At 43.6% G+C, this 27,303-nt stretch overlaps 1 protein-coding gene across 2 annotated transcripts in view; it reads right to left on the reverse strand.

Moving 5' to 3' along the window:
* Positions 1 to 27,303, reverse strand: part of RANBP3L (RAN binding protein 3 like) — a 92,092-nt gene that overhangs the window by 15,455 nt on the left and 49,334 nt on the right. The window contains exons 4-10 of one of the 2 annotated variants that reach the window (XM_082243333.1): positions 24,035 to 24,112; positions 19,315 to 19,383; positions 12,147 to 12,218; positions 8,675 to 8,781; positions 7,810 to 7,901; positions 5,121 to 5,205; positions 2,077 to 2,176 (exon numbers count right to left, since the gene is read on the reverse strand). In XM_082243333.1, coding sequence (XP_082099459.1) covers positions 2,077 to 2,176; positions 5,121 to 5,205; positions 7,810 to 7,901; positions 8,675 to 8,781; positions 12,147 to 12,218; positions 19,315 to 19,383; positions 24,035 to 24,112 — 603 coding nt within the window. Of the gene's footprint in view, positions 1 to 2,076; positions 2,177 to 5,120; positions 5,206 to 7,809; positions 7,905 to 8,674; positions 8,782 to 12,146; positions 12,219 to 19,314; positions 19,384 to 24,034; positions 24,113 to 27,303 lie in introns of both variants that reach the window. The other variant, XM_082243332.1, reaches the window with a different exon arrangement.

Raw genomic sequence — 27,303 nt, forward strand, 5'->3', positions numbered from 1 at the left:
TAAGGTAAGTATATTTTCTTCGCTACGAGGTAAGTAAAAAAAAAAAAAATATGCGATTATCCATTTCTTTTTCAGGTGACCCGGAGCGAGAAGATGGAGGTAAGTATAAAAATAGGGTGGAACTCCACTTTAAGTATAACAAGCATTCTGTAGAAAGACAGAAGATTACACAGACACAACCTATCACATGCAGTCACTGTTTAGGTACTTCGGCAGCCACGGTGGCATGAATACAAAAGCTGATATCCTCCTGTATATTATGTAATCCAGTGCTCTGTGTTATGTAGTCCTGCGCCCAGCGCTGTGTATTATGTAGTCCTGTGCCCAACGCTCTATGTATTATATAGTCCTGGGCCCAGCGCTCTGTGTATTATATAGTCCTGGGCCCAGCGCTCTGTGTATTATATAGTCCTGCGCCCAGCACTCTGTGTATTATGTAGTCCTGGGCCTAACGCTCTATGTATTATATAGTCCTGGGCCCAGCGCTCTGTGTATTATATAGTCCTGGGCCCAGCGCTCTGTGTATTATAGTCCTGGGCCCAGCGCTCTGTGTATTATATAGTCCTGGGCCCAGCGCTCTGTGTATTATATAGTCCTGGGCTCAACGCTCTATGTACTATATAGTCCTGGGCACAGCGCTCTGTGTATTATATAGTCCTGGGCCCAGCGCTCTGTGTATTATATAGTCCTGGGCTCAACGCCCTATGTACTATATAGTCCTGGGCACAGCGCTCTGTGTATTATATAGTCTTGGGCCCAACGCTCTGTGTATTATATAGTCCTGGGCCCAACGCTCTATGTACTATATAGTCCTGGGCACAGCGCTCTGTGTATTATATAGTCCTGGGCACAGCGCTCTGTGTATTATATAGTCCTGGGCACAGCGCTCTGTGTATTATATAGTCCTGGGCACAGCGCTCTGTGTATTATATAGTCCTGGGCACAGCGCTCTGTGTATTATATAGTCCTGGGCACAGCGCTCTGTGTATTATATAGTCCTGGGCACAGCGCTCTGTGTATTATATAGTCCTGGGCACAGCGCTCTGTGTATTATATAGTCCTGGGCCCAGCGCTCTGTGTATTATATAGTCCTGGGCACAGCGCTCTGTGTATTATATAGTCCTGGGCACAGCGCTCTATGTATTATATAATCCTGGGCCCAGCGCTCTGTGTATTATATAATCCTGGGCCCAACGCTCTGTGTATTATATAATCCTGGGCCCAGCGCTCTGTGTATTATATAATCCTGGGCCCAGCGCTCTGTGCATTATATAATCCTGGGTCCAGCGCTCTGGGTATTATATAATCCTGGGCCCAGCGCTCTGTGTATTATATAGTCCTGGGCCCAGCGCTTTGTGTATTATGTAGTCCTGGGCCCAGCGCTCTGTGTATTATATAGTCCTGGGCCCAGCGCTCTGTGTATTATGTAGTCCTGGGCCCAGCGCTCTGTGTATTATATAATCCTGGGCCCAGCACTCTGTGTATTATATAGTCCTGGGCCCAGCGCTCTGTGTATTATGTAGTCCTGGGCCCAGCGCTCTGTGTATTATATAGTCCTGGGCTCAGCGCTCTGTGCATTATGCAGTCCCGTGCCATTTGCCAAGAAAAATTTAAAAATAAAAATATGTCCCCAGATTTCATTTTAAAAATCTGGTCACATTACTCAACAAGGCATTTTCGTCCACACAACTGCTGCTCACTGGATATTTTCTCTTTTTTTAAACCATTCTCCATAAACCCTAAAGAAGGCTGTGTGTGAAAATCCCAGTAGATCAGCAGTTTTTGAAATACTCAGATCCGCCTGTCTGGCACCTACAATCATACCACGTGTTCAAAATCACTTAAATCCCCCTTTTTCCCCATTCTGATGCTCAGTTTGGACTTCAGCGAGTCGTCTTCCCCACATCTAGATGCCTAAATGCATTCAGTTGCTGCCATGTGATTGGCTGATTAGCAATTTGTGTTACCAAGCAATTGAGCGTACCTAATAAAGTGGGCGGTGAGTGTATATTCCTAAACATTTCCATAAGCATGGCTCATTACAGAATACAAATATATACAGAAAGCACATCTTACTCTGATAAGGCCAGTTCCTGTTATATGATAATCTAGAGGACGCGGATTCCCGCCTGCACAGCGGTACTCTGGTCTGAGATGGTGTCGGCCTCTTGGGACTCTGAAAATAGAATGGATAGTTTATCTTACACTTTGCTATTAATACATGTTTGTTGCTTGTATGCTGTAGATCGTTCCAAATCCTTTTCTGTTGCATAAATCCAGTGCACAATCATTAAAAAAAGGACACATTCAGGCCTATTTAATACGGCAGTGCAAAGGAACGCCCCATGTTTAAAGAGCAGTGTCCCAGGACAGCCAATCAGATTTAATCTTTTTCCACCTTTATAAACTAAAAGCTCATTGCCTGCTGGGAGTTCATGCATTCTGCCCATTGTCACTGCACTTCACGTCATCCTTCAAAAGGAGAGATCAGAAAACGGCACAATATATTTTTTTTATAGCCTACAGGTTGCATTTAACGGTTTAAGGCATCTTTCACACTTGTGCGACTTGTTTTGCGACTTGGGGCTGCAAAGTCACATGGCAACTCGTACGCCATTATTTCCTATGAGTACCATTCATATCTGTGTGACTTCAAGTCGCAGTGACTTCAAAGTAGTTCCTGCACTACTTTGGTTTGACTTTGATGTGACTTACGGTCCCATAAACCTCAAGATTACACAGGCATTGCTTCAAGTCGTGTCAAAGTCACGTGACTTTCAGGTCGTACAAGTGTAAAAAGGGCTCTAAAGAGTGTTTAAAATGCTTGTGCTGCAATATATACACATTGCATAAGTTTATAGAACTTTGTACAGTAATAACCGCTTCCATTAGGAATAGTTTGACTGCTGCAAATAGCCACAGTTCCATATTAAGAGCTCTGTGGGAGTTTATTTCTGCAGACGACCCGTCTCCACTCTCCAGAACATATAGGATTATACTGTCATCCTAACTCACAGGCAACTACGGTCACTTGACTTGGGATTCACATTACAGACCGAGCACTCGGGGCCAAATCCAACACCCATAAACACAAACGGAGAGGATCAATTCTTTAATCACTGGTCTTCCCTAATCCCAACCATATACAGCTTGAAAGTACAACTGCCATTAACAGCTCAGCCTACTACTACTACTTTAGGTAACCTCACTTTTATACTATTAACCACTTTAAGACCAGGCCTCTTTTTGACACTTGGTGTTTACAAGTTTTTTTTTTTTTGCTAGAAAACTACTTAGAACCCCCAAACATTATATATATATACATACACACACACATATATACATACATACACACATTTTTTTTAGCAGAGACCCTAGAGCAGGGATCCTCAAACTACGGCCCTCCAGCTGTTGTGGAACTACACATCCGATGAGGCATTGTAAAACTCTGACATTCACAGACATGACTAGGTATGATGGGAAATGTAGTTCCTGAACAACTGGAGGGCCATAGTTTGAAGACCCCTGCTCTAGAGAATAAAATGGAGATCGTTGCAATATTTTTTATCACTCCGTATTTGCGCAGAGGTCTTCCAAACGCAATTTGTTTGGAAAAAATTAACTTTTTTTTAGTTAAAACATAAAAAAAACAGTAAAGTCAGCCCAATTTATTTCCATAATGTGAAAGATAATGTTTCACCGGGTAAATAGATACCCAACATGTCATGCTTAAAAAATCGTGCACGCTCGCGGAATGGCGACAAACTTTGGTACTTAAAAATCTCATAGGCGACACTTTAAAAATTTCTACAGGTTAACATCATAGAGTTACAGAGTGTTGTTTGATCACCGTTTACATATGTGGGTGGGGCTTCTGTATGCGTTCGCTTCAGCGTGCGAGCTAACGGGGACCGGGCACTTTAATTTTTTTTTTTTCCTATTTATTTTATTATTTTTGATTTTTACACCGGTTTAAAAAAAAAAAAAAATAGAAATAGCCATGACAGGACCTCTTTATTGTGAGATCTGGGGTCAAAAAGTCCTCAGATCTCACAAGTACACTAAAAAAGGAAAAAAATAAAATTAAATAAAATTGGCTCTTTAAGCCAGTTGCTAGGCAACGACGTTTGACATCGCTCCGGTCCTCCAAGACCACAGAGTTGAGTGAGGGCCATCTTGCCCTCACTCAACTTCCTGTCTAAGAGGACCCGGGACTGGATTGTTTTCCCCGCTGGCGGCGGGGGCCCGGTAAGCAGGGAATAAGAACCAGGACGCGGCGGAAGGGGGCACCTCTTCCGCTGCACCGTAAGGGTGGTCCCGCGGCGAATCCACCGCTGAGACCGCCCTTACCTGAAAGCCGATCGCCATTTTTAAAAATACCAGGGTTATGGCAGCTATCTCCATAACCACGGTATTTAGCGTCAAAGTAGCGACATACATCTGCGGTGGGCGGTCTGTAAGTGGTTGACTAAGCTGTGGCCTGTATTCATCCTTTATATGCCAGAGAAAGTAGCCTATGCTTCCCTACACTCTAGGGCAGTGATGGTGAACCTTGGCACCCCAGATGTTTTGGAACTACATTTCCCATGATGATCATGCACTTTGCAGTGTAGTTGAGCATCATGGGAAATGTAGTTCCAAAACATTTGGGGTGCCAAGGTTCACCATCACTGCTGTAGGGCAGCTCTTCAAAACAGTGACTTCTGGCTTTGAAACTTGTGAAGCCTGTAGTAGCCTTTGTACCTTGCTTTATTTATGTGGCAGAGACTAGAACGTTCTCATTGACCTATATAGCTGCAGGCACTGTGGAGCAAATCATCCTTCAAGGTCACAGCAGTAGTTCTGATGGATTTTAAAGTCTCATCAGCTCAGTTCTCCCTGCTCCCCTCTTCCAGAGTTCCTGTTCTGTGTTTAAATTTGAGACTGTAATACCGAACGATGTGGTGTTGCTGGAAAGAGGGGTAGGGGAAGCTGAGAAGATTTGGATTTCTGCTGTAGGCTTTGTTCATAAATTGCTTCACAGTGCTGGTTTAGAATGTGGAATAAGGAACTACTAGTCTCAGCATTACAAAGAAGCTACTTAAAAAAAAAAAAGGACACGCCCCATGTCACCTGCTTACCATGACTCTCTTTTCCATGTTTTCACCAAAGACGAAATCTGTTGTATATTTACGCGACATCTGATCAAAAGGCTGCATCCTAGATCTGGTACAAGAAAAATATATATTTTTTTTATGAAAGAAAACATGGTTGCATTCCCAAACCCTGCACCTTCAATTCTATACCCCACCCCACTATTTACCTAAATTACAGGGTGCTTCTCTCTGCAGACGTTTGGTTTTAAATTTAGGGGACACACAGCACCTTCATCCATTCAAAGGGATCAGTGAATGGAATACTACAAATCCCATCTGACACTGCAGCAGAGGGACTCACAGATTGCGCAGGCAGCAAGGTGATGACATCACCACACTTTTTGTCCATTTTTTACTTCCTCTGTACTTTGTATGGGCCTGGAGCTGAGGGTAACCAATGCAGGAGCCTGTGCAATGCACCCACAATGCACTGATCTTTTGCAATGCTTTGCAAGCCTAAATGCAAAAATGTAATAAATGCACATTTGTTGTTTATTTAACCACTTCTGGACCGGAAGGATTTGTCCCCTTAATGACCAGGCCATTTTTTAGCGATTCGGCACGGTGTTGGGTTACTTTGACAATTGCGCAATCGCGCGACGCTGTACCCAAATAAAATTGATGTATTTTTTTCCCACAAATAGAGCTTTCTTCTGGTGGTATTTGATCACCTGTGTGATTTTTATTATTTGCGCAATAAACAAAACAAAAAAAAAGGCACAATTCTGAAATATATATATATATATATATATATATATATTTTTTTTTTTTTTTACTTTCTGCTATATAACATTCCTAATAGAAAAAAAAAAAAAAAATTAAAAAAACAAAATTTTTCATCATTTTAGGCCAATATGTATTCTGACACATATTTTTGATAAAAAAATCCCAATAAGTGTACATTGATTGGTTTGCACAAAAGTGATCACGTCTACAAACTAGGGGGACGATGTCATTTTTATTTATTTTTTTATTTATTTATTTTTTTACTAATAGTAATGGTGGCAATCAGCGATTTTTAAACGGGACTGCTACATTGCAGCGGACAGATCGGACACCTACCTGACATTTTTGACACTTTTGGGGGGGACCAGTGACATTACTACAGTATTCATTGCTAAAAATATGCACTGTTACTGTAATAATGACACTGGCAGGGAAGGGGTTAAAACCAGGGGCAATCAAAGGGTTAAATGTGGCCTTAGGGGTGCTTTCTAACTGTGTGGGGGATTGGCTTGCTGCATGAACACTGAGACCTGTGTTCATAAATAAGAGAAAAACTGGATTTTTGTAAGAACTTACCGTAAAATCCTTTTCTCTGAAGTCCATTGACAGACGCAGCTCTTATGCTTCATAACCATTGGGTTATGCGCCATCTACAATGGTTAATAAGCATAAGAGCTGCGTCTGTCAGTGGATGATAGAGAAAACTAGTTTTTTGTAAGAACTTACCGTAAAATCCTTTTCTCTGAAGTCCACTGACAGACGCAGCTATTATGTTTCTTAATTTTTGGGTTATGCGCAATCTACAATGGTTAAGAAGCAAAGAGCTGCGTCTGTCAATGGACAATAGAGAAAACAGGATTCCTGTGTTCATAACTGACAGAACAGCGGTCTGCCTCCATGGGGAGCGATCGTGGCTGGCCGACCCACGAATTGGCTTCCCCTGTGGTGAATGGGCGCACGTGCCCCCGTTAGCGGTCCTGCGGAGCGACGTACAGGTATGTTGTTTTTGCGGGACAGAGCCGACAGTATATTTACTGCTGGCGGTCGGCAAGTGGGTAATGTGGGAGCATTACATTTTTTTTTTTTTTTTAAAGGAGACTGTGCCTTTTTTTTGTTTTTAATGAAAAGTTTTTGTGGTTTTACAAACCCAAAAAACAACATTTCAAACTCCAACAGAAAGGCAAATCTAAATGTAAAGGCAAATCTAAATGTAAATGATACAAGCATGTACAGCATCAATCTCATATGACTGCCTTCAAATGTGTAGGTTCCAGAGTAGTAATCATCATCAAGCCGTCCCCACCTAGAGAGTCACTCACCTGGATACATGCACACAGCCAGTCCAGTGTGCAAGGCCTGAACTTCTATTCCACATGGTTGCTCCAGGTCAGAGACTCACTAGGTAGTAAAGCCAGAATCAGGATAACCATCCTGGAGCCTACCACTTTCTAAGCAAGTCAGCAATGGCAGCTTCCAGCCTAGCAGATCTCCTTTGATCAACATAAAAAGGCTTTTCGAAAGTTTCTGACTGATTAGGGTTGTTGTATTTTCATGATGTCAGGATGACCCTCTATTGATAGAGGCAGCACTTTATATATAGAGGTTACTGTGGATGCGGGAACATGATTGGTGCATTGAAGGAACATATTTATTGGAGTATTGGTCAAGACATTTGTACAGTTGTTAATAGACTGAAGGCTGCGCAGAGATTTTCACTATAAAATTATTGACCATGTCTCCTGATACTGGAGACCATTCAGACTTCCACTGGTCAGAACTGGATATGAACCCTTTGCTGTAAAGCTGCAGTAACTCCGGATGGAAGGAATCAATCAATCAGATGCACTGCCTGCTAGCAGATCCTTGTACAGCATTAGTTACACTCCATAGTCAATAACACTTGCCTCTCTCAGCTACTAGAATCAGCTTTAATATTCTGTCTGCTCACCTCGTTTCCATCCCCAGGATGCAAGTAGATCCATGAGCAGACTTTGGCTGTTCTGCATTATTCACCAGAGCTTTGCTTTCTCCTTCTTGGATCTGCTAATGACGAAAACCAACAATAAATTATTATGAAAGATTTATATAGATCCAACGGATTGCACAGTGCTTTCCAAAATGAGAGGACAGTACAGTTAATTACAGGAGAACCAGGTAGGCCCTGGTTGTTAGAGTTTGCAATCCAAAAGGGATGGGCAAGTGATACTCAAGGCTTCCCTGAGATCAGTTTTCAGGGATCGGCTATAGGGTAGGGGGTTCCAGAGGATGGGAGAGACTCTGGAGAAGTCCAAGAGGCGAGCATGAGAGGAGGTGACAAGGGAGCTAGAGAGCAGGAGGTCTTGGGAGGAGAACAATGGACAGTTTTTAGGTGATATTTTGAGACATAGTGGTGAAGTAGATTGCGGTAGAGTTGGGAAATAAAAATGAGAAAACAAAGAAATACTGATAGTAAAATGCTGAAATAAAATAATAAAATATAGAATCATTTTCAGTAAGAGATGCAATGGCTGCTACTACTCTCCATTTCATTTATTTTTAAAGATTGTAACAAGAATGGGAGGTTCTCACTAATAGGGCTCTGAAAAGATGAAAGAAACAGACAGGTGGCCTAATTCTGCAGTATCAACCAAAATGTATCGGTTTTAAAGAACATTAAATCTTTTTTTTTTTTTTCTTTTTTTAAACTTTCATTAAAAGATTTCGATTTGGACTCTTCCTGGTCATTACAGGCAACATTTTGTACATTTTCTTTTTTCGTTTTATGCCATAAATTGCCAAAACCCACTGTACAAATGCGGAGATATAGGAGCTACCTTCTCTTCAGTCCAGGTCTGTGAATTCTCAATGTCCGAAGACACAGTTACTTGTGGAGGCTGTAATGTCGCTGGTTTTATAACTGTCCAGGTATGCAACATTTCCTCTGCAAAATAAGAATTTTCATTTAAAATCAAGTGAAAATATTCCACAGATGTAAAAGCAGAAAACAATTTGTTGTAGCCTATCAAAACTCAAGTTGCAGCAGCTGCTTTCCATTGTTCTAGAACAAGCTCTGTGGCTCATTTTTAGAAAGTGGGAGAAATAAAGTATCTGAATTGGCGAGCCAGCCAAAAATTAGCGGTTGTTCTTAGTTCAGGTTATGGCTCAGAAGGGCAACACAAACACTACTTTTTAGAAAACTAAATTTGTTGTAGCCTACATGAGAAGATGAGGGGGTTTCCTATAAACAGTCCACCATAACAATCAGTGCTCTTATTGTAAGGGCAGTTTGAGTTGATCAGGCTGTTTTCAAGCTTTTAGGTTGCACAACTGAACTGGTGGAAAATCTGTGAGCTCAGCCCAGTTGTTCCTTCTTTTATAGGGCAAAATAAAGGATCAAGGTAGCACACATGTCTACAACAACCACAACAGGTCTTGGTGTTCCAACATCTCATCCATGAGTGGGCAGATCTCTTCCTAACCCTTGTATTTGGCGAGTTAGCTGCAAGACTATAGGCAATGCCAAGCTACACAAAGTTAGAAGGGAGCAATTGTGTATTGTGCCCAACATCAACCAATCAGAACTCCAGTTGCAGCAGCTGCTTTCCATTGTTCTAGAACAAGCTCTGTGGCTCATTTTTAGAAAGTGGGAGAAATAAAGTATCTGAATTGGCGAGCCAGCCAAACATTAGTGGTTGTTCTTAGTTCAGGTTATGGCTCAGAAGGGCAACACAAATACTACTTTTATTCCCCTATTTTTAATCAGCCCACTATCCCCAGACTTGTAGGGCCAAGTCATAGGATTTAGGCTTACCAATACCCTTAATCAGCTATTTTTATCAACCATTATTTTGTTAACCACTTGACTTAACGTCTAGCCACGTAGACCTACGTTGGATGACTTTGCGTGGTTATACCGGCGTAGTGCCTCTAGCTAGAGGCATCACCCCGGTACCGTTTAGAGCCGGCAGTAACGACCGATGCGGCTTGGGAGCCGCTTGATCGTTACCCCGGCGAGCAGGAGGGGACGTCCCCCCCACCTCCCGCTGCTCTGCCTGGGTCTCCCGTCCCACCGGGAGACCCGAGCACCCAGCCGGCATGTCCGCCGGCTGGATGGAGTCCCGGCTTCAATCGGGTCTCCGATGACGTAACCCGGAGAACGGCGTCCATGACGTCACGTCCGGGTTACTCTGCTGCTAAAGGCAGCAGATTCAAAAAGCGACTGTATTCAAAAATGCAGTTTTCGGCGTTTTGAATAAATGGAAGTGTAGTGGGAGGGGTCTGGGGTCTTTTAGACCCTCGATCCCTCCATAAGGAGTACCTGTCACTGCATATTGCGGTCACAAGGGATGTTTACATTGCTTGTGACAGCAATAAAAGTGAGCAGATTTTTTATTTTTTTTAAAAAACCTATGTTAAAATTAGAAAAAAAAAATATAGGAAAAAAAATAAAAATTTAGCCGCCCCCGTTAGCTCGCGCACGAAAGAAAACGTATAAGGAAGTCGCACCGCAAATGAAATGGCTGTTCAAACCACACGTGAGGTATCGCCGCGATCGCCAGAGCGTGAGCAATAATTAAAAAAAAAAAAAAAAAAAGAAGAGCTACACTCTAACTCTAAACTGGTAACCGTTAAAAAATTTTAAAACGTCGCCTATGGAGATTTTTTTTGACCGTAGTTTGTCGCCATTCAGCGGGTGTGCGCAGTTTTGAACCGTAACATGTTGGGTATCTATTTACTTGGCGTGACATCCTCTTTCACAATATATAAAAAAATGGGCTAACTTTACTGTTTAGTTTTTTTTAAATGCAGTGAAATGTGATTTTTCGTAATTTTTTCCAAAAAAATGGTGTTTGAAAGACCGCTGCGCAAATACCGTGTGACAAAAAATATTGCAATGACCGACATTTTATTCTCCAGAGTCTTTGCTAAAAATATATATATATATATATATATATATATATATATATATATATATACACACACACACACACTATTATATATATATATATATATATATATATATATATATATATATATATATATATAATGTTTGGGGGTTTTAAGTAGTTTTCTAGCAAAAAATACTGATTTAAACTTGTAAACAAAAAGTGTCAAAAATAGGCTCAGTGGTAAAGTGGTTAAACATGGAATTGAACAGCAATCTACAAAATAACTGCGGAATTTTGAAACAATCACTAAAAGGATTAGCAGTCTGTGTTCGTTCTATAAAGCCCAGGTGTTAAGATTGATGCAAAACCAACATTTCTCAATATTTGTAAAAGCCAAGATCACATTTTTAGCTTTGGGAATTTTTACTGAATTTTAGTAATATAGGGCAATAGTGGAAGCTGAAATAACTGAATGGAATGTAAAGTCTATGAGCAGCTACGTGCATAGCTATAACAATTTACAATACTTTTTTGAACTCTGTGGATAATAGAAACTGAACAGCAAAATCTGTAGATCTCATACAAGCAAGTTGTTGCCAATAACAAGATCACTCAAGGAACACTTACCTCCTTCTATGATGTTGCTCAATTGCAGGTCCCTCCCTGGCAAGAGAGATTCTGCATTGTTCCAACCCGTGAGGGTGCAACATCATAGAGTAGGCAAGTTATCTCTTTAGTGACCTTCTTGTTTGCAAACTGTGGCCAAAAACAGAACCACCAGTGTGACACGGCCATAAGGTGCCCATAGACATAGAAAGATGGTCAGATGTTTTCCAACACCACCTACAGCAGATCACTCCATAAACATGCTTTCTGGCTTGGAGGGGCATTTGTGTTTATGTTATGGGCAACATGTGGCTCATTTCTGCCTTGCACCACCAGGGTCCTCGGTGCAAATCCCAGCCAGGACATTATCTGCATGGAGTTAGCATGTTCTCCCGGTGCTACCCTACTCTGGTTTCCTCCCACACTCCAAAGACATGCTTGACAGGGTAAATGACTGTCTAAAAGTCGCCCCAGTATGGGTCCATAAACTGTAATATAAGGAAAATTGAATACATAAGTGCTGTGTAAATTAATGGCACTATATAAATACCTGTAATAAATGAATACATGTAATGAAGTTGCTTATTTCTGGGTGAGGAAACAAGCTCTGGACAAAACTTTAAACTTTGAAACTTTAACATTTCTGAACAATGTTCCCCTTAAAGTTGGGTATCTGGGGGTCATCTGCCTCATCTCTCAATCATATTACTATAACCTGGTCTGCCCAATGGTAAGGTCATATCTATAAGCAGTTAATACAGAAACAGGACCGGTCACAGAAAAAACCACACCAACTCTTTCTTGCACTTACTCGAGTCTTTATTGTTCTGCTGTGTTCGTTCTTGCAGGAGAGTAGAAGGCATGAACACATTGTTTTTCAATGCTGTAAAGAAAATTTATGGAAGAATTTTACTACAAACATTTAGTATCCTAAAAATAACAATAGTTTGTTGTAAAAGGAAAACAAAGAATACTGCATATGTAAAGTCAAAACTTTTTTTAGAAATTTTGGTAGAGTAAGAATTGGGTTATAAAAGCGTAGCGGGGAGGGAGACCAACGAACCTCTATTCAATGATCTCCCCAAGCTGGAATGAACATGCAATCAATGTAAATTTCATCATTTCCGTGTTCAGCTGTCACTTTCCCTAACCGCTGTGGCCGGGGAGAAGATAATAAAGCACAATGCACTCCATTGACTAAGATCAAATGTATGATCTGTTCTTATCAGTGATCCAGTAGGGGTGCTGTGTAGGCATTCTGACCTGACCAAGGTTGGAGTGTCTGGCTATGTATCCTTGCTGGAGGTCTGGGGGCTTGAGAGTAATCCCTCCGGGAAAGCTGGAAGAGCCCAATACCTCCTAATTTGCGTGGATCCACCTTGTCTGGCCATGGGCTGGGAAGGCAGAGAGTCTGCAGTGTCTGTGCCCCCTGGGAAGGGTCGCCCCAGGGGTGCTCTTAGTAACACTTGGGTGTGGGACCCCACTGTGTGAACAGGCACATGGTCACAGCCACCAATTTATTATTTTCTGCACTGTGGCTTTTAGGGCTGGGCCCTTTGGCTAAGTCCAGGTCAATTTTTGTCTTCTAGGCCTTAGGGCCCGCCCAGTGCATTATTGCACGGCCACTTTTTTTTGGTATTCATTTTTCTCCCACACTTTGTCTCACTTTCACTTTTGTGTGCGTTTTCTCTTTACTGAATTATGGGTGTGAGTCCTTGCGCTTGCCCTGTCGTCTAGGGTGAGGATGTGAGGCCCTTAGATTCTTCTTCCCCTGCCCCTTGGGGGGGGGGGTGGTCTCTTCAGGAGAGCCCCTCGACCATCTATTCAATGGTGGCTTTGGCTGACCCAGAGCAGAGTCTGCCAGGCAGACCATTGTAAACCCTTTGTCCCTGTCAGGAGCCTTGGGCCCCCGGGGATCAGGGTAGAGGTCCTACCCCTTCGGGAGGGTGGGCTAAAGCTCACCCTCAAGTGCACTTTTTATTGTGCGTTTCACATGCACTTTTTTGTTCACTTAATGGTTTTCCATTTCAGGTTTTTTGCACCACCATGGACTTAAAAGAAAAAACTAATTTGCGCTCCATTAGATTTAGTGGAGAACCTGTCATAGCAAAATGCTATTACATAGGGGAATTTTAGTACTCTTATGTGATTAAAAAAAAAAAAAAAGTTTACAAGTGTACAAAATCAAAGTTACACTTTAGCACTAAAAAAATAAATAAAAATAAAAAAAGGAAACACATTTTGAGCCCTCCTGGAATGTATGTAAACACCTGTTATGTGCCACAACGCACACTGAGATGAGAGAAGTAATTATAGGGTCATTATTCATGGTTAATTCTAAAATGATGACCCGTAGAGGCTTTCAAACAATGGCCTGTGGAAAATTTTGGATACTGAAGTTGATCGCCGTTTTAAAGACAGCGTGCAATTTTAAAATGGGACATATTTAGTATCCATTTACGTGCAAACTCATCCTTTATATAGTACCAAAAATTTACTGACCTATAATGGCTGTGTGCCCTAAAAAATGGATTTTTGTAAAATCTTACCGTAAAATCCTTTTCTCTTAGCTCATCGACAGACGTAGTCCTCGGTGATACACCACCTTCGGGTTATGTTACCTCCGCAGGAGCAGGACTAGACAGGAAATTAAAAAGCTCTGGCCACACCCTAGGGGCAGTCCCAGAGGGTATATCCTCTCTCTCTCTGCCTCAGCAAATCAGTTATGTGAAAAAGCAGTGCTTAGAGAATTTAACCCAACCCAACTCCAAAACAGAGGGGCGGGGACTACGTCTGTCGATGAGCTAAGAGAAAAGGATTTTACGGTAAGATTTTACAAAAATCCATTTTTCTCTAGCGCTCATCGACAGACGTAGTCCTCGGTGATACACCACCTTCGGGTGGGTCCCAGAGCAGTATCACAACTGAGGGGTGGGAAAATGGAAATCAAATCCCAATCTAGAAGGCCCAACCGGTGCCAACTAGAAGTTTACAATGCTCATCCTTAAAGATGAGACTCAACCAAAAAAAAAAGAGAAAACAATTTTTTTTTTTTTTTCAAACAGAAAAAAACCCTCGAGGTAGACCACCGGTCTCCTCAAATTGCGGCCTGCAAAACCTTGCGGCCAAATGAGGCATCCGCCGATGCCGTCACATCAATTTTATAGAATTTTGTAAAGGTATGTACCGACGACCAGGTGGCCGCCTTACATACCTGGACCACTGACGCCTGATGGCGAAAGGCCCAGGAAGTACTGAGCGCTCGAGTGGAGTGCGCCCTAACAGGGAACGGAGGACTCTGACCCTTAATAGAATAAGCCTGTACCACCGTTTGTCTAATCCATTTGGCAATGGTCGCGGCAGATGCAGGCAAACCCTTTCTGGGGCCATCCGTGATCACAAAAAGTGAATCCGTCTTACGGAATGATTCCGTAGCTTTCAGGTATACCCTGATTGCCCGAACCACATCTAAGGAATGCAACGCATGTTCCCGATGATGCTTGGGCTGAGGACACAAGGAAGGTAGTACAATATCTTCATTCAGATGAAAATCTGAAACCACCTTGGGAAGAAAAGATGGCTTAGGATGAAGTACTACCTTATCCCTATGAATCACTAGGTATGGTGACTGGCATGATAATGCAGCCAGTTCTGACACCCTGCGAGCAGAAGTAATAGCCACCAAGAAGGCCACCTTCTGGGATAAAGTAAGCACGGGAATCTCCCTGATGTTTTCAAAGGGAGGTTTCTGTAGAACCGACAAAACCAAATTAAGATCCCAGGGCGGTAAGGGCGCGCGGACTGGAGGAGCCAGGTGCCGCACCCCCTGGATGAAATTCCGCACCAAGGATTTGGTAGCTAAAGGCTTCTGAAAGAAGATTGCTAATGCTGAAACTTGACCCTTGATGGTGCTCAAGGCTAGCTTCTGCTCAACCCCTTGTTGCAAAAAGGCCAATATACGAGTCACCGAATAGGTACGTGGAGGAAATCCTAAAGATTCGCACCACGCAATATAAGTCTTCCATGTGTGATAATAGACTTTGCTGGAAGTCGCTTTCCTTGCTTTAATAAGGGTAGGAATGACTGAAGTAGACAAACCTCTGTCCTTCAGTACTTGGGTCTCAATGGCCAGGCCATTAAAACCAGCGACTGTACAGCACGAAGGTAAATTGGTCCTTGAGACCACAGACACTCCCTGAGACGAAGTTCCCACGGAACGTCTGCGACTAACATGTCCAAGTCGGCCAGGCCGGCTTGAGGAGGCCAGCCTAGAATTTCTAGGACCACTGGCGCTGATTGGATCTGAACCAGGCGTCCCTAGAGCTATCTGGCCCCGACCATCCGAGAAAGTCTGGTCGTTTTCTGTTCCCACACATTTATCAGATACCTGATAGTTATCAGGAAAGGTGATCTTTTCTGGTTGAACCTCAGGGACCGAAGTCACCCGACTAGAGGCTACTTGGCCTATCTGGTCAACCAGATCCGATTCCTGTGAGGTATCGGGACTAATCTTAGGAAAAGGTAAAGGAAAAGATCTTTTCAGGGAACGGTAACTACCGCTACCTGTGGTACTTAAATGTTGGAAGGGAAGAATCGCACCGGTAGTAGTGGTTGATGCTCGATCTAATGTCCTGAATACCGGTGAAAACGTCCCCCCAACCTGAAACCGGGTGGGGGCGCACCTTCAGGCTGTGTACTCCTTTGCTTCGGGTTTGGCTGGGTTGGTCCCCTTCTTGAACCCTCCTGGAGGAGTCTTGCCTTTCCCGCTAGTACCAGCCGGGCGCCCTTTATGGGCGGTAAAGAAAGGTCCTCGCTTGTTGCGAGGTCCCTTAGCTTTTGCAGCCTGTGGCAAAAAAGTGCTCTTGCCCCCAGTGGCATCCTTAATGATTTCATCTAGGTTGGCTCCAAATAGACGATTCCCCTGAAAGGGGAGATTGGTCAAGGTCTTTTTGGAACCTAGGTCAGCTGACCAGCATTTTAACCACAGCACACGTCTGAGGATCACCGCTGACATAGATGCATGCCCTAATAAGGGAGTAGTGTCCAAGGCTGCGTCACAGATAAACCGTAGCCCTTGTATGATCTGTTCCATCAAATCAGATGTCTCCTGGGGAATATCTTTTCCCCTAAGATCTTGGCGTACCATTTTCGCCCATTCCGTAAGTGTCTGGGAAACTAGACCAATAACAATTACTGGTCTAAATGCTGACCCTATCAGAGAAAAGATAGTGCGGGACTCTGCTTCTATCTTTCGATCCACCGGATCCTTAAAGGACGAAGTGTCCTCCACTGGAATAACCGTGGCTTTATTCAGCCTGGAAATAGGCGGATCCACGACTGGTGGTACCGTCCATTTCTTAATGATGGATTCCTCAAACGGATAGCGTCTAGCAATACGCTTGGAAATAGTAAAGGTACGTTTAGAATGCTCCCATTCTCCTTTAATCTGATTACCAAAACATTTAGGTACAGGAAAAGCCTTCGCCGTCTTGATGGGCTTATTAGTCCCAAAAGGCCTCTCTGTTTCAGTTGCCTCTGCCGGTAAAGCCTCAAGTTTTAAGGTTTCTTGCCCTGCCACAACTAGTGCGTCCACCAATGCTTCTTCCTGAATTATAGCAAGAGAAGAAGCGTCCTCCTCACTGTCTGAGGGGGCTTTACCTGGGATAACAGCCCTTGCAGAGGAACCTGCAACTGCCGTGACCATCTCTGAATCGGAGTCAGAGGTGTCAGATGGTATAGGGGTAGGCGGGGGTCGCTTCCTTGACCCCCGTCCCTGACAGGCCGCCTCCACCCGAGCCACCATAGACTCCAAAATTGCTGTAAATGACTCTATACTCTGTGCACCGGTGGGTCCCGAGGCCCCCTCGAGGGAAACAGGTGGGGGAATATGTGTGGCAGGGTCCATAATAACTCCAGTTACTTCCTGGATAATATAATTCAAAAGTAAAGAAAAAACTTTTTTTTTTTTTTTTTTTTCTGACCCCCAGCGCCACAAAAAAAGCCCCTTAGTGTTACCTGCTTAGGGATCCCTATCGATCGAGAGAGAGAGAGATAGACCCCCAGGCTCACCACTTGATGCTCAGAGTTAAACTGCAACAGCTTACAGCGCTGTCTTGACAAACAGGAAGTCTTTTGGCTGGCTGCCCAGGAAGAAAGGAGGCGGCTCCGCCCCTCTGCACGCCTTCCGGCGCCTCCCCCAAGCTCCACGAGGTGTAGGATCACCTCAAACATGGCCGCCCCCATGCTGGAGACACGAGGCTACGCCAAAATGGCGGCTCGTGCGATCCAGCAAAAAAAATGGCGGCGGCCTAAACTGAATAGCGGTGTGCTGCAGGGCACACAACACTCTCTCTGCATGGGGATATGGCGTGGTTGGCGGTACCGGCCCTGGCGGACCGCGTGGCCGTTCGGGAGGCCTGCTAATAGCTGGAGATCTGATTTGGAAGGCAGTCTACATGTCCGTGGCTTCTGACTGGTAGGTAGCTTATACTCAACCCATAAGATTCCCAGAATGCCACAGATTACATCTTTAAAACATGTATACAATAGATTGTTAGCTCCCAAGCCAAGCCTCCTGGCTTTTGCACACATAAATCACACTCAAAGTAGGAGGATTTGTGACATGTTATAGGATAGAAAGGACTCTTTCTTACCATACAGAGAGGGGCCCGCGTTCACCACAAAACCCGTCAGGGAAAAAGGGGGAACATACTACTCACCATACCGGAACCAGGCGGGCACCAACTCCTGACAGTACCCCTCTCCACCGGGGCGGGAGGGCTGTCGACCGATACGGACGCCGTGACTCATGGTCTTTGGCGTTTCGGCGAGACGTTTAACTCGCGTGGACAGTCCTTTAATGGGACTTTGTCGCGGCCGACCCAGCGCGGAGCTATGGCCTGCACGCGCTCGTAGGCTGAACTGGGGTGACCACCGGATCTCAACATCCAGCCCGTCGCCCAGTTCAGCTTTCTTGCTTGAAGATCTCACAGGAACACTGGAGAAAAAAGCTGTCTAAAAAAATCCTTTAAGAAAAAATTCTTGCCAGGACCTAAGATCCCAGCAAGGTGTCTAGGTCCTTACTCCTAACTAGACAGAAAATAACTGATTTGCTGAGGCAGAGAGAGAGAGGATATACCCTCTGGGACTGCCCCTAGGGTGTGGCCAGAGCTTTTTAATTTCCTGTCTAGTCCTGCTCCTGCGGAGGTAACATAACCCGAAGGTGGTGTATCACCGAGGACTACGTCTGTCGATGAGCGCTAGAGAAATTACTTTTGGTGATTATTTTACTGAAAATTTTAGCTTTATAAACAATTGCGCTAACATTGTGCGATATAAAAATTTGGAATTACCACCATTTTATTCTCTAAGGTAACCGTTTCAGAATATACATGACTGTGGGTTTTAACTAATCTGCAGGCCTATTTTTTTTTTTTTTTTTTTTTAACTGGCTCTGGTAGCTAAAGGGTTAAAAGAAGAAGTTTGACTAACAAGATTAGAGCTTCTTCACACCAAGTGTATTTTTTCGCACTTTTCAGTGTTTTGCAGAGTAGACAAATAGCCCCTCTCAGCTCCTTCGGACTACCTACTGCACTGAGTTTTCCGTGCCCTGCTCGCTTTAATGCAAATTTAATTGCAAAAACGCAGTGTAACGCAATAGATTTTAGTGCATTTGAATCTGTGTGACCGAGGAAAATTTTCTAGACTGTCCCTCATCTGATCGACTTTAGTCAAGCGGGGATGGCTACATACTGTACGAAATTTGGAATTTTGATCAGGGCACGGCCAGCTTAAACCAGTCTGCCCCACAATGTTTGCAGATGAAGACAGAAAGAATTCTGCAATTATCTGACATCTATCCTTCCTCCTGGCAATGTGAAAAGATAAGAAGTGGCGAGCAATGACAGGTGAATTGAATTGAGTCTCTGCATTGCCTCTGGGCTCTTCCATGGTTCAGGTTGTAGAACGGCTGCTGTTACCTGGCTGATTTGGAGGAAAGGCGGTCAGAAGGCTGAAGGAAGAGGAACGCACTCTTTTTTCACTTGGGCCTGAAAAACAATGGAAAAACACATGAAAGATGCAGCATGAAAAAAAAAAACCCAAAACAGGTCATATATATATATATTATACATTTTATAAATTATATAAAAAGCTAAAAAACGTTTTCCTTTTTTTTTTTTCTAGTTTTGGATAAAGAGAAGAATAGTTAAAAATTGCAGATGGCGATTCACTATCTGGGGTAGATTATAAAAAAAAAAAAAAAAAGAAAAAAGAAGAAAAAATCTGATGCAGCTCTGCATGGAAAAAAATCAGCTTCTAGGATTTATTGTAAAAGCTTAAAGTGATACTAAATACTTACTGTTAACTTTACATTGTCACTTTTATTTCCGTATGTGGAAAAAGGCAATGTAATTATTTTAATAATAAAAAAAAAAAAAAAAACATCTGATGACTGCATTTTCTCTGCCATACTGTGAAATGTTGTGACTGATCATATTTCACTTGTACAAAACCTTTCATTGGCTCATCTGTCTTTAAATCTGTATGGCATATTTCTATTAATAAACCATGAATGTTTGAAAAGAAAAAAAAAAAAAAAAAAAAAAAAGTACCTTTTTCCTAATCGATTTATAGCTGTCACATGACCCAGATCTTTCCCAGCCTGTCTGCAGGGAAACATAAGCAGGAGGAGCTTCTAGTCCTCTTCTGCTGGTCACATGTTCAAAATAAAAAAAAACAGCCTTTGGAATACAGAGTAAAAAATAAAGAATTAATATCAATAAACTGTTTTAAATAGTCATACAAATAAATATTTGAAATCAAATTTTTATTATTTTTTGGCAATAACAGGGTGAGGATGGATTTCGGCCAGTCACAGGCTGTCAGCCCTCTGTCTTAGAAAAAGAGGGAGATGAAGCCTCCATCAATCTACATGAAATATTCCACCCCCATTGTGTTTAGCTGGTTAGTGGGCATGGAGGAGGGAGGGAGGGGGCTGTTATTTACCACTGTGTATGCGCCCACATGTATCACTCTTCAGTCGACACGGGCTGCTCAGATGTGATAGGGAGGAAATGCTCAGCATAGAAACTCACTGAAAACTGAGCATGTGCAGAGTTGCCACCACAGCTGCAAAATCTCTAGCTGAATTGGAAACATGAACAGAAGAAGGTGGAGAGAGAGAGTAACAGAATCAACCAGTTTTTTTGCAGAATACAGAAAACTAATCTCATAGTGACTAAGGGTCCATTCACACTAGCGCGACTTGTCAGGCGACTTGGTCGCCTGACAAGTCGCAGTCGCTCGCCATTGAATAGTACAGGACCCGTTCTAATTGGAGCGACACAAGTCGCTCCGACTTAGAAAAAGGGTCCTGTACTACTTTGGGGCGACCTGGAGGCGACTTGCATTGACTTCAATTATATGAAGTCCGTGCAAGTCGTGCTGAGGTCGCAGTGCACAGCGTGCACCGCGACTTCACAGGTCGCCCCACAAAATCCTGTCGCGGCAGTGTTAATGGGCTGCGAGTATGAACAGCATGTAATGCAACATTTATTGATAGATTTTAGGAGGTGGGTTTAGTGACACTTTAATTGAACAAGCTGAAGCTAATTGGTTACTATGCATAGCTGCATCAGTTTTAGTAAATCTTCCCCACTGTGTTTTTCCGAGTTATTTTCACTGGGTGTGAAAGTGATAGGAAACCTAAAATGTTACAATTCTCACTGGGACAGGAGAAAAGCAAAAAAATCCTCCAACAAGGACACCTAAGAGAGCATTTACCCCTCACTAAGGGGAGATTTCTTCTTACTTCCGGTTGAGTATCTAGGGGCTGGGAGTGATAATCTTCACAATAAAAAAAAAAACACAGGTTCTTTAGCAGATCATTCCCAATAGATTTTTGGATGAACTTTAATATGAAAACTCTCAGTATATTTAATGTGCTTTAAAAAAATTGTTTGCTTTTAACAATTTTGGATTTTGGAACAATTTTGAAACTAAATTTTACTTTGCTGAACCAACCACATACTCTAAAAAAATAATTTGTTTGAAAAAAAAAAATAAAAGTTCCATCCTGCTCCTTCACATTTTCTCGTCACTGTGGTCAAAGTCAAATGAACATTTGATCCCTCGAATGATTAGGAAATTGAAAAAACTTTCTTAAATACAAAATTCTACTAGTGTATAGCCAGCCTAAATTATCCAAAACAGAAAAAAAGTTATGTTTTTAGTTACTCCTTAATTACTTTTTTCTAATCAGTGCAGCCTATCAGTGCCCATCAGTGCAGCCTATCAGTGCAGCCCATCAGTGCAGCCCATCAGTGCAGCCCATCAGTGCAGCCCATCAGTGCAGCCCATCAGTGCAGCCTATCAGTGCAGCCTATCAGTGCAGCCTATCAGTGCAGCCTATCAGTGCGTGCACATCAGTGCAACATATCAGTGCCCATTAGTGAAGAAGAAATCTACTTTATTCTAACCAGTGCAGCCCCCCCTGAGCCCACACCAGTGCAGCCCCCCCTGAGCCCACACCAGTGCAGCCCCCCCTCAGCCCACATCAGTGCAGCCCCCCTCAGCCCACACCAGCGCAGCCCCCCCCTCAGCCCACACCAGCGCAGCCCCCCCCTCAGCCCACACCAGCGCAGCCCCCCCTCAGCCCACACCAGTGCAGCCCCCCCTCAGCCCACACCAGCGCAGCCCCCCCTCAGCCCACACCAGCGCAGCCCCCCCTCAGCCCACACCAGCGCAGCCCCCCCTCAGCCCACACCAGCGCAGCCCCCCCTCAGCCCACACCAGCGCAGCCCCCCCTCAGCCCACACCAGTGCAGCCCCCCTCAGCCCACACCAGCGCAGCCCCCCCCTCAGCCCACACCAGGGCAGCCCCCCCTCAGCCCACACCAGGGCAGCCCCCCCTCAGCCCACACCAGGGCAGCCCCCCCTCAGCCCACACCAGGGCAGCCCCCCCTCAGCCCACACCAGTGAAGAAGAAAAATTACCTATTTGCAAAATTTTACAACCAAAATGAAGAAAGGGTTTTTTTCCCCAAAATGTTCAGTCTTTTTACCTTTTTTTTTGCTAAACAAACAATGGTGAATAAATAAATATCACCAAAAGAAAGCTCCATTTGTGTGAAAGAAATATGAAAACTTTAATAGATACGTGTTACATTACCGCACAATTGTGACAGCGCTGAAAGCTGAAAACTGGCGTGGGCAGGAATGGGGTGAAAGTCTCCGGTGTAGAGGTGGTTAACCACTTGCCGACCGCCGCACGACTATCTACGGCGGCGGTCAGCCCCTCACAGGCAAAGTGACGTAGGTCTACGTCGCTCGCCTGTGAGGGTTTAGGGAGCGAGCGCGCGCCGCCGGAGGCGCGCTCCCGCGTGGTCACGGACCCCCCCGCGTGTGACCGGCGGACCCGATCGCCGCCGGCCACTCTGCGATCGGCGGGGGAGAGGGAGAAAGTCAGGCAGCTTGTGTAAACAAGCTGCCTGTCATTCTCCTCTCTGTATGAGAGATGATCATATGGATCTACTATGTAGATCCATTGATCACTCTGCATACAGTTGAAGCCACAGCCAATCACAGTTAGAATCACGCCCCTAGGGACACACACAGCCCCTCCCTCTCAAATAAAGTTAACCCCTTCACTACCAGTGTATTTTTACAGTAACAGTGCATATATATAGCACTGATTACTGTAGAAATGTCACTGGTAACCCCAAAAGTGTCAAAAATGTCAGTCAAGGGTCCGATCTGTCCGCCGCAATGTCGCAGTACCGCAAAAAAAAAAAAAAAAAAAATCGCAGATCGCCGCCATTACGCGTTAAAAAAAAAAACAACAAAAATGACAAAAATCTTTCCCTTTGTTAGTAAACGCAATAACTTTTGCGCAAACCAATCAAAATACGCTTTTTGCGATTTTTTTTACCAAACATAGGTAGCATAAAACAAATTGGCCGAAAATATTAAAAAAATTTTGATTTTTACATTTTTTTGGGGGGGAATTTCATATAAAAAAAAGGAAAAATATTGCTATTTTTGCAAAATTTACGCTCTTTTTTTGTTTATAGCGCGTGATCAAAAAATCGCACAGGTGATCAAATACCACCAAAAGAAAGCTCTGTTTGTGGGAAAAAAAGGACGCCAAATTTGTTTAGGTACAGCGTCGCACGACCGCGCAATTGTCCGTTAAAGTCACGCAGTGCCGAATCGCAAAATACCCTCTGGTCGTTTAGCAGCCAAATCCTCCAGGCTTAAGTGGTTAAACACACCAAGCTGTCCAGCAAACGTGGCAGCTAGGGGGTTGAGACAAGTCATTTAACAGTGACAATGGTCAGCTTTTAGGGCCAATTTGCACTGCCTGCATACAAAGGCGTCTCCGATGCTCCATCCAGAGTGGAGACATCCTAAGACAGGAAGTGTTACTCGGCAGATCAGCAGGTGAAAAAGGAAAAAAGCCTAAATATAGAAAACTAAGGCAGCTATAACATCTAAATATTAGTAAACAGACATATATAACATTTTTGTTTTTGGGTTTATACCGTTTTACTAACACTAAGTGCCTATACATATTACATACTGTCATGTTAAAAAACCGAAGCACCAAGTTTATGGATATTTGATTGGGGTATATATTAAGAGTAAATGGGAGGAAAAGAGGGCAGAAACAAATACATTGATAAAAGAAACACATTTCCTACCAGTTTCACTAGAGGAGCTGGACGGCCTGAACGTGAATGAAGAGGATCGGAACCTCTTCTCCTCGTACGCACAAAGGCCTGAGAAAAAACAATAATTCAATACAAATAATACAGAAAATATTTTAAAGGTTTGCCAAATCAGTTGGTTTTGAAAAGAGTCCTCTATATTAGGGTATCCCCAAAGCCAGACTGGAATGGCTCACTCCTCATACAAAATCTTTCAGCCCTGGTTCACACGGATGCGGTGCGATTTCTATGCGTTTGAGGAGCAGTTGCAATGCGATTCTGGTACCATTTTAAAGTGACTGGACTCTGTTCTGGCCAAAATCTCTCTCTAAAGGACCTCACAAATACAGTCTTAGAAAAACGCACTGAAATTGCTGTTGAATTAAAACTGCATTCAAATCACATAGGTGTTCAAATTTAAGCCTAAGGGGCTCTAGAACGCACCACATCGCACCAAACATGCACAGGACCCTTCTGAAAGTTGCATCAGATTTGGAACGCACAAGCGTGAATGACATCTATAGAAATCTATGTTATCTCACTTGATATGCGATTTGGTGTGTTCTGAAACAAATCCAAAACCGCTTCAGTGTGAACCAGGGCTCAGGATTTCAGTTGGGCCTTACATAATATGGAGCACATGGGTTTTAATCATATAAATAATGATATAGGATCCCCTTAGGCCTGGCTCACACCTATGCAGGTTGCAGTTTGCATATTCCAGGTGCATTTTGCGTTTTTCAATAAACATTTTTTGATCCATTGAAGTCTATGGAACCAAAAACCAGAAAAAAAGTCCCTGGCCCTTTCCATAAAATGCACAGATGTGAATGGGACCGGAAGAAAACCATGTTAAATGGACTGTAGTGTGTTTCTGCAAAACTGAAAAATGCACTAAAAAATGCATAGGTGTGAGCCAGGCCTTAGGACTGAACAATACAAGTGTAAGGCTTCGTTCACAAGTGCAGCTAGGGGGCAGTAAAATCAGGGGGTTGAGCCGTGCACGGCTTTATTGTTGCCAACCACCTGCCTCAAGCAATGTGTGTAACTGCTGAGAGCTGTACACGGCGCTGTCCTTCGCGGGCTTGGCAAAAATTAAACAGCATTTTGCATTCTCCAAACGTGACCAATGCAAGTCTAAGGGGCCGAACCGGTGTGGCATTTACAGGGTTAAATCAGGTGGAGAGTAGGCAATTTATTACCTCAATTCCTGGCAAACACCCTCTGAAAAGTGGTCCACTGCAGATCGCTTTGTAGAGGGGTGGCAGGGGCTGCCGCATGCGTGAACGAGCCCTAAAGTAAAAATGTGTCATACACATACTGAGCAAAGGGATAGGCTCACTTTTCATAAGGCAGTGGGATAGGCTCACTTTTCATAAGGCAGTGGGACAGGCTCACTTTTCATATGTCAGTGGGACAGGCTCACTTTTCATAAGTCAGTGGGATAGGCTCACTTTTCATGTGTCCGTGGGATAGGCTCACTTTTCATAAGTCAGGGGGACAGGCTCACTTTTCATATGTCAGTGGGATAGGCTCACTTTTCATATGTCAGTGGGACAGGCTCACTTTTCATATGTCAGTGGGACAGGCTCACTTTTCATATGTCAGTGGGATAGGCTCACTTTTCATATGTCAGTGGGATAGGCTCACTTTTCATATGTCAGTGGGATAGGCTCACTTTTCATATGTCAGTGGGATAGGCTCACTTTTCATAAGTCAGTGGGATAGGCTCACTTTTCATAAGTCAGTGGGATAGGCTCACTTTTCATATGTCAGTGGGACAGGCTCACTTTTCATATGTCAGTGGGATAGGCTCACTTTTCATATGTCAGTGGGATAGGCTCACTTTTCATATGTCAGTGGGATAGGCTCACTTTTCATAAGTCAGTGGGATAGGCTCACTTTTCATAAGTCAGTGGGATAGGCTCACTTTTCATATGTCAGTGGGATAGGCTCACTTTTCATAAGTCAGTGGGATAGGCTCACTTTTCATAAGTCAGTGGGATAGGCTCACTTTTCATATGTCAGTGGGATAGGCTCACTTTTCATAAGGCAGTGTAAACAGGCTCTTTCCATGTACTTTCCATGCTCTCCACAGATCCATGGCCCCGAGAAATCCCTGGTACTAGCAGATATGGGGGGTAGAAGACACCTGCCTCCCTTCAATGCAGCATTTGATGCATGAGTGGCCAATCATCAAGCCTGAGGGTTGTCACATGGGAGCCTACAATGTAGATTGAAAGCTTACACAGGATGTTAGCCATGTAGAGGGGCAGCCGGGGAGACTGGGGGAGCGTAGGATACGGATGCTGCCCCCTGTATGACAGTATGGGTAAAGTACCTCTACTTTCAATCACAGTGCACACACTTTATATAGGGCCAGATTTGCTGCAATAAGCTGAATAGAAGCTCCGACAGCAGAAAAAGGAACAGAAAAAGGGATGTGGAGAAAGAAAGTATTCACAGCATTAAATGGAAGCACACAGCCAATAAACAGGGATGTGTTGGGTGGAGGGGTAATAATAGTGATTCTCAAACTCCAGGAACTTTATTTGTTATGCCAGAGAGCTATTTATTAAAATTATACGAAACCCTCAGTTTTAATGTAGAACTATAGGCAATTTTTTTTTTAATTTAGGATAGAGTAAAGGAGTAAGGGAGGGCCATAACCCCTGTCAATTTATTTTTTGCCATCTGTGTCCCATTGGGGATATTTCCCCTTTACTCCCTGTCCCTCATTGGAAACAGGAAGTGAGAGGAAAACCCTGAAAATCAAGGGAAGGTCACCAGAACTAGTGTCCCGATTGGAAGATTTCCCCTCTATTACTTTTCTGGGGACAACCCCACATAAGATTGATATAATTCGTGAGGAGATCTCCACTATACAGATACCTTCTCCACCTAACGCTCCATGTCCACAGGTACAATCATTACTTCCTTAATTCAACCCCACCACTATTGACGAGGTTGCTAAACTTTTCACTAACATCCAGCTAACCACCTCCCCCCTGGACTTTGTTCCCTTAAAAATTCTGCGTTCACCCTCTGGCTCTACCCTACACTCTCTAACCTAGATCTCCAATCTCACCCTCTCCTCTGGCATCTTTCCCAACTCTCTAAAACATGCATTAGTCACCCCCATAGGTAAAACCACACCAATCTTAACCTTCGCCCCTTTTTATCCAAACTCCTTGAACCTCTGGTCTACAACCGACTGAGCGATCCCCTTCCTGAGACTAACGTTCTTGATCCCCTTCAGTCTG

The sequence above is a fragment of the Pelophylax lessonae genome (assembly GCF_965119305.1).
Source record: "Pelophylax lessonae genome assembly, chromosome: 1".
In the NCBI taxonomy this organism is placed as follows: Eukaryota; Metazoa; Chordata; class Amphibia; order Anura; family Ranidae; genus Pelophylax; species Pelophylax lessonae.